The 12,720-nt window shown below is 41.5% G+C and overlaps 1 protein-coding gene across 1 annotated transcript in view; it reads left to right on the top strand.

The window, feature by feature from the left end:
* The window catches only part of CHMP4B (charged multivesicular body protein 4B), a 29,928-nt gene continuing 17,208 nt past the window's right edge, over window positions 1–12,720 (top strand). Inside the window, exon 1 of the mRNA XM_067554481.1 lies at window positions 1–452. Within this exon, the coding sequence (XP_067410582.1) occupies window positions 263–452 (190 nt within the window). The 5' untranslated portion in view covers window positions 1–262. The remainder of the gene's footprint in view (window positions 453–12,720) is intronic.

Genomic DNA, 12,720 nt, shown 5'->3' with positions numbered 1-12,720 from the left:
GCCGCAGTTCAGTTCAGTTCAGTTGAGTTGCCGTGGTGCGCAGTGACGTGCTGCGGCTGAGGCGGGGCAGGCGGTCGGTGGGTGAGTGAGTCAGGCGGGCGCAGCCCAGGCTGAGGTGTGGGGATCGCTGTGTTCCGCGCGGCGCCGGGCGGGGAGCGGCTGTTGCGAGGTACGGCCGAGTGTCTCTCCGGGCTCCGTCTCCTTGTCCCCGCCGGGCCTGCCCCGCTCTCTCCTCCTGCTCGCGGCCCGGCGCGGCCCAGCCATGTCGGGGATGCTGGGGAAGCTATTCGGGACGGGCGGCAAGGGCGCCGGGAAGGGCCCGACCCCGCAGGAGGCCATCCAGCGGCTCCGCGACACCGAGGAGATGCTCAGCAAGAAGCAGGAGTTCCTGGAGAAGAAGATCGAGCAGGAGCTGGTGGCGGCCCGCAAGCACGGCACCAAGAACAAGCGGGGTGAGGGGCTGGGCCGGGCGGGGAGGGACCCGCAGGGGCAGGAGCTGATGGCGGCCCATATCGCCGTGGGGCGGAGCCCCGGGATGCCCATGAAATCCCCAGTCACGAGCCTCCCCCCCCCCCCACGACCTCCTCCCCGCCTTGGGGCTGGCTTCTCCCGGTTCCAGAGCCGGTCCCTGCTGGCTGGGTGCTGGGCTCGCTATCTCGCGCTGTTCCCGGCTCTGGGCCCCTAGCCTGGATCCTTGGCTGTGCTGTCCTTCAGCACTCAGGCTGAGATGCCCGTGGAGACGGGCTCCAGAGCAGGATGGGCAGGGCTGGTGAGGCCCTTGGCTCCCAAGGTGCTGAGCACAGCCTGAGAGTCTGCCCAGAATGTCACTTCCCGCTGGCCAAGGCTTAGTTCTCTGCTCGCTCAGCCCACACAGCCCTTGGCACAGTTGGGAATGTTTTCCTGTTTGCAGTGGGGTGGGAAGGTGGCCGCGAAAGTAGGTTTGTCTGTCCTGCTGATATCTAGTCCTAACATGAGCCTTGATCTGTTGAACAGTCTAGCTTGCTTGGGGTTATAGGATTAAGTTCCATGAGCTATTGGCGTTGGCGGCCTGTCAGGTAAACAACTGTATCCGTTCTTTTTAGGCACACTGCAGAGAGATCCTATCAAATGGTGACTTTTAGAGGCTACTTTCCCAGGCCTTTGTTTTATGAAGCTTCATTTGAAGCTCCGTTTATATTACTTGTCTTCCCTGCTATCAGTGAGACAACAAAATGTACCACAGTCTAGCTTCAGTTCACTGGACCCAGCCTCTGTACATTATATGAAGGAGTAAGTTAATTATACATTTCTTGCGGCAGAAACCGTGTATGTCTTTCTGCTCAGCACCAAACACTGTCTGCATTCAGTACATTTTAACCAGCATTCTATATGTGCATGAATGTTAAGGAAACATTAGGCTTATACTCTCTGACAATGGACCTGTTGCTGACATAAGTTGTCAGCAGTGGGTCTCCCTGCGCTTGATTCTGCAAACAGATCATCCTCTGGTGTGGATGAGAAAAAATTGTCTTCTGCTTCAGTGTAGTGGGACTTACTACTGATAGCTGTCCTCTGAAACTGGTCCATTTGGAAGTGTAACCATTCCTTTTTTGATATGGTACGTGGAAAACTGTCTGAGGTAACATGATCTAGTATTTGACTGTGGGGTTGGTTGTCAGGTCTAAGTTCTGGTGCTGGTTCTGATTGTCTCTTGCTGTGTGATCTTGGGCAAGTAACTTCTCCTCTTTTTGCCTTGGTTTCCTGTCAGGAAAATGGGGATAAAACCTAATAAGAGTGTTGTGAAACTTAATTAACTATTTAATTAATCTATGATTTGAGTTCCTTGGAGAGAAGGCACTATGTATGTCCTTGGGTATTTATTGATTACTTTGAGACTTGTTTTAATATCTGGGTAAGTAGGAGCTTGTAAAGCTGTAAGTAGACAAATAAAACTGTAGAAGACCCCCAAACATGAGTTTATGAGAGGGGGTGGTAAGTGAGGCTGCCATGGTTCTGTCTGGTGTGTGTGTAGGAATCTTAAAAGGCAAAATGTACACAGTATTAACAAATTTTCATCTGGACTGGTGGTTAGGGAAGGGCAGGATTTATGTCATGAAGTTCTAAAGTATACTTTGTGGGAACACAGCTTTATCACATGATGATTATGTCATGATGAGTGAGGGTGGCTTGTATACTGCTGACTTTCATTTCCGTGTAGAGGATAGCCTGGAATGTCAGAAAGATAATGCAGTGTTTGAACCTGGGTGAATTACTGGTAGAGTCTTACAGCTGGGAAACTTAACTTCAAGAAACTGGAAAAGTACAAAAGCTACTTAATATAAAAATCCATGCTGGTTTAGAGCAGACTTAAAAAATAACTGCAAATTCTTTGATCTAACCTATCTGTTGCTTCTTTTGGGTTCTCATAAAACTGTAACAGGAAATAGTATACAGTGCTATGCTGCTTTGCATTCAAATGGCTATAATTTGGTGTTTGTTAAGTGGGATTCTGTGTTCCTGGAGAGGTATAAATGTACAGATGTGATCTGTTCTGTGGCTTAAATTTTTGTTATAGTGGGCAATCAGTTCAGGAAGAGTTGTTTTAATGCAAGATTTAAAATATTAATACATACAACTGAAGAATGTTCATTAGGGGGCAGCATTTTCAGAGTTTAGAACGGGTACGTAGGAAGTCCTGACTTCTCATCCCAGCTGTAACCGCTGACATACTTCATGACCTGCTCAAGGCACTTAACATCTGCTTCTGTCTCCATTTTCCCTATCTGTATAATAGGGATACTGCTCACTTTACTTCACAAGGATGTGAGGAGGCTTAATAAATTAATATTGGTGCCGTGCTTTGGATGTGTACAGAGCCACAGTACTACATTTAAATTATTGTTGTGACAGAACCAGCATGAATATTCTTGTTCGTCGTCCCCCCCCATGCAGGAAAATTAAAATTTAAGTTGGCCCACTAACCAAATGTAAGTACAAATTCTCCAGGCTGGAGGTGAATTTGAGACATCATAGGCGAGCTTTAACTCCTGTATACAGACTTCCTCAAAACACAGCAGTCAAATGTTTCTGTGTAATTAGATTCCTTCCCTGTCTCTGTTTTTCCTTTCTGCATAAGAACTCTCACTGTAGTCCACTTTTTTCTGTTCATTTCTCAAACAAAACTGTCCCACAGTTGATTTGGAGATGTTCCAATATCTGACTGTGATAGCAGTGACTTAATTTTAGAGTGAACAGGAGTTGAATTTTGATGTTGAAAGCTTCCCTCTCTGGTGAAATCTTCATGTCCAGTGCCCTATAGGCAGCTAGCCATAGTGGAAAATGTGTTTTAATTTACTAATTTTAGTTTTGTATCACATTACATTTCAGGCTGCATAATGGCCTGAGTGGGTTAGTCACCAAATGTATGTCTGGAATGAATAATAGCTGAATAAACATAATTTGTAGCCTTCAGGAACAAACTTACTGTGCTTGCTATAGAAATTGGTGGTTCACTGCTTAACAGGGTGTGATAAGGAGCTATAGTATGGTTGTGTGACAGCTGCCTTGGAGCTGAGCTAGGAGCTATAAGTACCTGTTGAACTGATCTCAGACAGCTGAGGATTTACCCAGTTCATACAGGAGGTCCAGTTAATTGCATTGATTGGAGGGAATATTGATCATTGTCACAAATTGTGTCAGTTTAGCTTGTAAGTATATAGCTAATGGTTATCACTTCCTTGTTTGGCAGCATTTCTCCCCATCCATATATTCAAGCTTTGATTCCAGCCACAGTACTTCATACATGTATTTTTTTTACTGCTTTGCTGTTTTCCATAGATTCATAGACATGAAGGCCAGAAGGGACCATTATGATCCTTTAGCGCAGAGGTCCTCAAACTACTGCCCATGGGCCGCATCTGGCATGCCGACACATTTTGACTGGCCCGCTCTCCCCTCCCGGTCCCATCCCTTCCCCTTACCCCTCTCCCATGTGGGCCCAGCATGCCACTCCTGGCCCCAAGCAGCTCCGCATGGTGGCCACTCCCCCCTCCTGGCCCTTCCCCCACCTCCTCCCACGTGACGTGGGCCCAGCCACTCCGGTCCAACCATAAGATTAAGACTGAGTCATGTGGCCCTCGCAGCTGAAAGTTTGGGGACCCCTGCTTTAGTGTCTGTAGTCTGACCTCCTGCATAATGCAGACTAAAGAACCGGATCCAGTAATTTCTGTATTAAGACCGTAACTTCTGTTTGGGCTGTAACATATTTAATTTGCTTAGTAGTGTCTAGTAGTCATAATCAGGATTAGAACCAGCCCTCCATTTCCCCATATCTGTGTTTTTATAGCCTCACTGCTCAGTCATGGGGAAGTTATTTAACCTCTTTGAAATGAGGATGTTGCCTACCTTACAAGGGAAGGTCTGTGGAAAAGCTTTACCAGATACTTACTAGACAGAGGCAGAAGTGAAAGATAAGTGGGGAACCCACCACTGAATGTCATTAGTAATTCCCTGGTGAAAGCTCAGCACCTGCTCATAGCATCTAGGCAAGGAGGATCGGTGCTTGGATTCTTACCAAAGTGCTGTGCCTTGGGCCTGCTGGGGGACTTAATTTAATGTATCAGCCTCTGCCTAGAAGGTGAAAGATAAATAGAAGCCCCTGCTGCTGGGAGGAAGGAACTTTTTTTTCTCCCAGCCTCTGATCCACTTGGCTGCTGTAAGGGAGGCTGGGCGGCTGCTGCTGTACTCCTACTCAGCCTTTGAATGGTGGTCCCCTCTAAATAGCCCCAATGACAGCCTCTGCTACTTTCCTCAGGGAGAGTGCCAAGTTGACATGATTCTCGTCAGTTGCAGGGTTACTCATGGGATTCTCCATTGCAGTAGGGAAACTGACCAGACTCCTATTAATGTCAGGCTCCTGCCATATCCGAAGGTTGGGAGCAGCAAATGACATTGGCTTGGCTTCTGTATACTCAGGAAGACACCACTATGTCAGTTCACTTTCAGGTCACTTTTGGAGTGTTTTCGCAATAGAAGCTTTTCTCAACAGTTGCTGTCACCCTCTCAAAATTGCCAGAGGCAACTAATAGATGAATTTTTCAAGTCTTGCACATGAACAGTGTTAGGTTTAACTAAATCAGAGTTTTGAAATGCTTTGCAGACCTCAGATGGAAGGTATACAGTGTAAAGTGTTAACATTGTTGGCTTCAGTGTATGTTGCAGTTTGTTCTGATGAAAAGTTTTATAGGACTCATTTAAAAAAATTCTTTACAATTTATATAAGGACTTTTTTACAATAATTAGCAGTGCACTCTGAGTTGGCAGTGGGGAAAGGAAATTTGGGTCAAATATCACAATTTAACAACTTGGTAATGTGGATTTTCAATGCTAGAGTTGTCTTCTATATTGTTAGAATCTGTCGCTTTTTTCTAATCAGAAACTGAAAGTTAATTAGTCTGTATGCTATTTAATTCAAATATCTATGTAGTAATGTTAAATATGTTTGGTATCTTTTAAATTGGAAACAGTCCTACCTGAGCATTAGTCACAGTATAGAGCTTTTTGAGCTAGAAAAATCACTTCTGCTTGGTGGATGATGCTGCAGAGCTTCATCTGTTTGTCATTCTGAGACATTTGGGCTTGTGTGTACGTATCTAGAGCGCTGCACCTTGATAAAGTGTTCATTTTTAGAGGAAAGTCATATTCTTTGTTTTCAGTATAAAAGTTTTAGGCATTCAGCTTTATTTCTAAACCAGGCTCTGCAACTTCAGACACTTAAAGCTGATTGTTGCTCCTCCTCATTCTGGAAGTTAGGTTCCAGTCAGTGGCCAGTGAGGAATCATTTTGTCATCGTCCTCTTTGATGACTCCTTCCAGGAGGGGGTGCCATCTCTTTCTCTTTCTCTTTCTCTCTCCTCCTGCCAGTGTATGAATGGTCTCATGCTCTTTCTCTTCTGTGTAGGAAGCGATCGCAACAGCATTTCCTGAAAACTTGTTTTTTATTTTTTACAATGTGGAAAACAACAAACTTGAAATGGAAAGGTAAGTACTCTGTCTGCAGAAGTGTTCTGCAGGCTATTGTACCCAGCTATGTCCCAGAGGGGCCACCTCACCCCTCTGGGTCTGAGTGGAGAGTTAAGAAGTGCTGGGTTTTGTAAGGAGACACTTGTCTAATAGAAACTGGACTTGGACTGAGATAAGCATTGCTTGGTACATGGCACTGAATGACCAGTTATGCAGAGGTGAATATTCTATAACTTTTTTACTAATCCCCTGAGCCATCTGGTCCCCTATAAAATCATATGTAAACAAGCATTGTGCTTGGTGGGGTGAGATAAAGATAGCCAGATTAACCCATCACTTTGTCTATAATTTGTTGCTGTTGGGCTTGTATAGTATTTTGGAGAAGTTCTATGGCCTGTATCAAACTACATGATCACAATGGTCTCTTCTGGCCTTGGCATTTATGAACCCATTTGTTTGTTTTTAATGTGTATGTGTAGTGTTGGAGAGTCTAAGGTTTGTTTTAATTAGGATCTCATCTCAAGAGTTTCTTGACATGTTGAAGATAAATTGCTGGGTCTTGATAGACTCAGAGATCCAGGACAGTTGTCTGAGATGTTAAAAAATGCTCTGATTTTAACACTGCCAACCCCCACAATCTGAGGCACCCACTGTTTGTCCTTGCTGCCTTTGAAATGAGATACTGTTGATGATTCAAGCTGTTGCCTGTGATGTGAGCACCAGGAATATGGACACAAATATGTGCAGAAACAGCTAAGTTAATGCAAACTCTGGCAACTGAAACAAAGCAATGATGTTAAGTATCTGTGTAGAAGACAGTTATACAGTAGTAAGCTATACATCTTTTAGATATTTCTCAAGTATTCATTACTCTGGTATTTAGACTTATTATGTGGGTCATAGAAAATAGTGAGATGTGTCCAGAAGAGACAAGCAAATGGGATAGATTGGTTTAATAAATGAGTCCATTTTATATTCTTTCTGTACGGATGGCAGTTGGCATACCCTTATTCTGAGGTTGCTTTTGGAGGTTTTTTCCTTCCAAGTCTATACATTTGTCTCCTTTGTTTGTTTTTAATGGGATGTCTGCTACTGATAAAATACTTCTTCAAACTGTCATACTTTCTAGAGTGAAGTAATTAGTGGGTTTAAGTTTTTCTCCTCAGTCTTGCTGACTAGAGCTGTTATGCCTTGGGTTTCCACTGGGCTGGATGTCTTTCCGTTTCTTTGTCAAGTATGTGATCTGGTCTTCCATGGCCAAGAATGATAGCTGCAGGATAGCAGAGATGGGAGTTGAGTGGGTAGTAGGTAGATACAGTCATTAGGGATCAGGCTGGGGGAAAGGAATCCTATAAGTTCACTTATGTACAGATCTTTACAGCTGTGTCTGTTTCTGAATTAAGTAAAATAACAATATAACTTTACTCCAGATTCTTCACAATGTTTAATTAGACTGTCCTCCTGTTGTCCCCAGACCCAACACACTTTCACTTCAGATATCAAAATTGGACCTGTGGGTATATGAAACCCTAAACATTCTTAGGTGCTTCAGTTTCTTTGTACTATAAATTGTAATATATTACTAGTAGAGGTACTTAAAAGTGCCTTATTTGAATTTTATGAAACTGCTATAAGCAAAAAATAATGCTAAGGCCCTGAGTTGACAGACACCAAAGCAGGTACCTCATTTCATGCACAATGAGACTACTCATTCACTTAAAGGTAAGCTTTGTGGATAAGTGTTTGCAGCAGCATCTGGGACTAAAATTGTATTTTTATTCAAATATTTTCTTTTTCACTTAAATTGGTGAAGTGTTTATAATGAAAACTTCAGACTTCTATTACATTTAATAAAAAGCTTTTGTGAACTATTTTATGCACAAGCCAAAATTTTCAAACATGAATCTAAAATTAGGTTCTTAACTAGAATTTTCAAAAGTACCTACATGACTTAGGAGCACGTGTTTTATTGACTTCAGACTGCAAACCATGGTAGAGGAAGATATCCTGACTGAAGCACTTCAGCTTTCGTCACTTGTGGAAGTTCATATATTGGAAGGTGGTTATCAATTTTGTCTTTTGAGTCTGTGGTTGTTATCACAATAAGGTTGTTAATGAGACCCTGATTTGTCTCTTTCATCACAGCAGAGCATTTTTTTAAGTGTGAAATTTTAGTAGAAAAAATTCCTCTGTAAAAACTGAAATTCTGCTAACAATAGGGGAGATAAAGAAACAAGAATGTCCACTTTGCAATTTAAGACCCTAAAAAGAAAGGAACTAGCAATATGCTAATAAGTCTGACTTCCAATTAAAAAACCTCCCTTCTTTCACTTTTCTTTCAAGCAATTAAAATTGACATTCCAAATCTAGCTGCCTATGACCCAGCTGCTTTTTATTGGTCTTGCCTTCCCTCTGTGAGAGCTATATAAAGGGGCCCTTTTGAATAAAAATCAGGCCCTAGGTCTGCTCAGTTTGGAGAGGTGACAGGGTAACAGATATTTCACCATACCATTATTTTAATATCACCGTTCCTGCTTACTGTGTCACATAATAAGAGCAAGGGGTCATCCAATTAAATTAAAGGCAATACATTTAAAACTAATAAAAGGAAGTGCTTTTTTTTAACTGCATAATTAACTGCTGGCACTTCCTGCCATAAAGTTTTACTAAACCAAAGAACTTAGTAAAATTGAAAAGAATTAGGTATGAATGACAAGAAGATTTAGTTAAATTCTTTTCACCGTTGCGTTCTATAGGATAACTTTATAATGGATAGAAATCCTCGTGCTTCAGGTCATAAGCCAAACCACAGACTGCCAAAGATTAGGAATAAATATATCCTGTAAGGCATGTTGATGCATAATTAATTGTGGAGGCTGTAAAACTTTTCTCTTGTATCTGCCATTGTCTGAAATAAGATATTGATCTAAATGGACTGTTGATATGGTCCTGTGTGATGGTTCTTGTGTGATATAGTATTAGAATATTTTTGCTGTTCTTTGGTTTAATTCTCTCAGTGAAGAGAAACCATCATGGTCTTGTGAATGCTCTATGATGAGTCTTTGATCTCAGTTGATTTTTTTTTCCATGGAAATGGGAAAATTCTAAACCCACTGGTCACCATCTCTTCTTGTATCAGCACAGACCTCTTTTTCAGCAGGTGGATATGGAAATCTGCCAGAGCTTTCTACTTGGTCCTGGTACAGTGAGCTAACAAATGACCACTGGAAAACCTTGTGGTATTGCATCTTTCTGAGCCTGTTCCCAGGGACTTTCTATGGACAGAGCTTCTGTTGAAGTCAATGGGAGCTCTGTATGCAGAAGGACTGAAGGATTGGGCTGTTAGTAAATGCAAATATCTGTTTTCTTTGCACAGCAGCAAAACCACTTTGGATAATCCTGTAATAGACACATCCTCTGCCCCGATATCTACTTCCCAAAACCAGCTTGATTTACAGACTCTATTTAATATTGCAATAATGTCTGCAGGCCCCTTTGTGCTAAGTGCTGTACTAACACAGTCATGCTCCCACAAGTATATACCATGCAGTTCTATAAAATGTCTTTACTCCACACTCTAATCTCCAAAGCAAATGTTAGTAGTACCTATTTTGATAGAACCCATGTGTACTGAGCACTTCCCAGAAAACACATCAGGTTCCTGTCCCAAAGAGCTTATCAAATACAACCTCTCACCCTAAAATCATGAGAATGTTTGAAGAAATTGGTACATTGACAAGGAAACTTAAATCTGTGTTCCCTCCAGGTAACTGTACTGCTGATTACACTAGCATCAAATAATTTCTTATCTTGTGTGGAAATTTGTCCGGTTAGTATAGAAAATAAATTTTTTAACATAATGTGTGGTTACAGTTGTTTCTGCTTAAGCAATTCCACAGCAAATAAAATTGGGTATTGGGTTACGTTGCCTGCTGCTGTAATTAATATCTTGGAAATAGTAAAGGCATAATTAAATATTCATATCCCAAAGGCTGCCTCTTTCATGGCTGCCTAATGTAATAGCAGCCATCATAAAGAACAAAGATGGGCTGTGTTATATTTTGACTTCAGACATGCTTCTTTATTTTGTGTGTATGAAATAATGAGATGCTAGAGGGAAAAATTCATAAACTTCTTTTTTACGTATTTACATGAAGTGGGTAGTGGATTTAGTGGGAAGGGGAGCTCTTGTCATTACTTCCTGATTAAGTATAGATTAAGTATATGTATAGTTTTGGCTTCACTGTGAATTTTTTAATACAGTTTTATTATCTACTATGACAACACGTCACATTTTAATATGCATTTATGCAGATAGTAAGAACTGTTCTACAGGCTCTAAAAAAGGGCAGGACTGCTCATCAGTTTTCAGAATTAAGCATTGTAGTTGATGAGTTCACATACAGAATAGCTGTAGATCAGAACAAAATCATCTTGAATGCACATCCCAGAGTAAGTACTGTGGTGATCCTCTAAAGCATTAATTGCAATATATGAAAAGCCTGCTACCACAACAATCTTTGTAGTAAAGTAGTAGTTAGTTTCCAATGTTAAGTTGAATTCCCCCCTCCCTCCCCCAAGTTCACAGTATTTTCCCTATTCCCTGTGGGTTTCTTGGGTGTGGTGTTTGTCAAAGGATATTTTTTCAGAATGTTTCTGATTAGCCACTCAAGACACTGGTAGATATGAGAATGTGAGAAATTAGGTTTTTCACTGTTGGAGAATTTTAATTTATGAAATGTCCTGTCTAAGACAGCTTATTGTTTTGACTTGAAGTTCTGTTTTGTTCTATGCTCATGTGAAATAGTGCATTAAAACATGAGAAAGTTGTTTTTCTCACTTCATTGTTTTAACTGAAATCAGAGCTCTTTAGAGTTTATGAACTAGGACTATTCTGTTTGAAGGACTTTTGGAAGTGTGTGGAATAATTTAGAATCAAGTCTGCACACTTCAAGTTAAAGGTGGCCTGTAAACTTACTGTCTTTGTACCATTCTTTGTTTGGGATCATGTGTAAAGGAGGTCTGAAAAGCTCCACCTCTCTTCTTTCCCCTTCCTTGTCCACCCCAAACACAAATACATCCCTTTGTTTTTACAATAGAAAATCATTGCCCCAGAATTTTGTTAACTTTGTTAAGGCTGTATGGTAGTGCTTCATACTCTTCCAGAACATTGCATGCACCTATACTGAAAGTCTGAGAACCAGTTCTTAATTGAATGGGTGGGGTGTGGACTCTGACTTTGTTTGGCATTTAGTAGTGGTTAAAAAAATAAGTTTTTAATTGTCTGAATAAAAATCACTTATCTCCCAGTTTGGTTTCACTTCCTTGTGTCTGATGTCATAAACCTTAAACAAGACTTGAATTTTTTTATATAAAGAAAATGGGGAACTAAAAATATAGAACACTTTTCAGACCTCTTTCATATATCACAGAAATCTTTAAAATTTTCATCTTTTGGTGGTCACCTTTAACACAGCCGTCATCTCAGATCTAGTCTAGTCTACATATTTGAGCTCCAGTCCTGCAGTTGGATCGGTATTGGTGGACATTTGCAGATCCACTTGCAGATTTGATTGAGCCTTGGTGTACACGTAGCAGTGATACCAGTATTTTTTTTTCTTGACATCTTAATAAAAAAAAACTAAGGCAGTTTTCTTTTTAAAAAAAAAAAAAAAAAAAAAATTGAGAGCCAAGAAATTTGTAAGTGAAGGTCCATAAACAACCTTAACTGACCGTATATCCCTGGTCTCCATATCAAGTACATTGGTTGCCATTTAAAATTAAAACTACTAGCATTGTATCCATATGCCACTCATTTTGTTATAGTTGGAACAGGAGAGCTAATCTGCTATGCACCTGTTTGATAACCTTGGAGAAATACTGACTTTGTCATCTCTATACCACCAACTTACTTGCAGTTGCAAGTGTATAACTCATGGTGTGGCTTCTCCGTTCTTTCCGAGGGTTGCAAGTATGAAAGTCGCCAATGGTGCAGTATCTGAATCATATTCAAAGTGAAAAAGAGCAGAAATTGTGGGGTATCAGGGCTAGATCCACAATGGGATTTAGGTATCTAAGTCCAAAGTTTAGATCCTCAAAACCCTGCTCAGCAGTTGCTTAATCCTTTAGGCAACTAAATTCCCTTGGTACTTAAGTTTTCACTGGTAAAGTCTCCGAGTCATCAAAAAAATCTGCCACTGGGCATATGCGCAGCTGCCTCAGTCCAATTGCTCAGTTCATGCCTAAGCTCCAGTGGGATCCTCAAACTAGGCATTCTCCCACCTGTCTTACCTGCAGGGCCCATGTGTGTTCAAATGCTTACTAACAGATCAGGCCCCATACAAAACAGTCCTGTCAGAAGAGGTAGCAGTGATGTTGCTGCCCCCATTACAACTTTTAGCCTAGTGGTTAGAGAACTTGCCTGGGATGTGGGAGACCCTGGGGTTCAGTTCCTCTGTCTACCTGATGTGGAGCAGGGATTTGAACCCACATGTCCCTCTTCTCAAGAGTGTTCCCTGAATGCTGGGTTATGGGGTATTCTGCAGTAGGGCTCAAGCTCTCCTTTGTAATTGTTCCATTTTGTATAAAAAGTTACTTCAACAGGGACTTTGGGTCTACCACTTCCCAGGTGAGTGCCCTAATCACTGGGCTAGAGAGTCTTTCTCTGGCCCCATGACTATTTATTTATTTATACAAAGTGGAACAGTTTCAACAGGAGGGA

This window comes from Emydura macquarii, unplaced genomic scaffold, assembly GCF_026122565.2.
Source record: "Emydura macquarii macquarii isolate MOO-44397 ecotype Brisbane River unplaced genomic scaffold, CSIRO-AGI_Emac_v2 contig_1483, whole genome shotgun sequence".
NCBI lineage: Eukaryota > Metazoa > Chordata > Testudines > Chelidae > Emydura > Emydura macquarii.
This window is presented reverse-complemented; position numbering and strand designations above follow the sequence as displayed.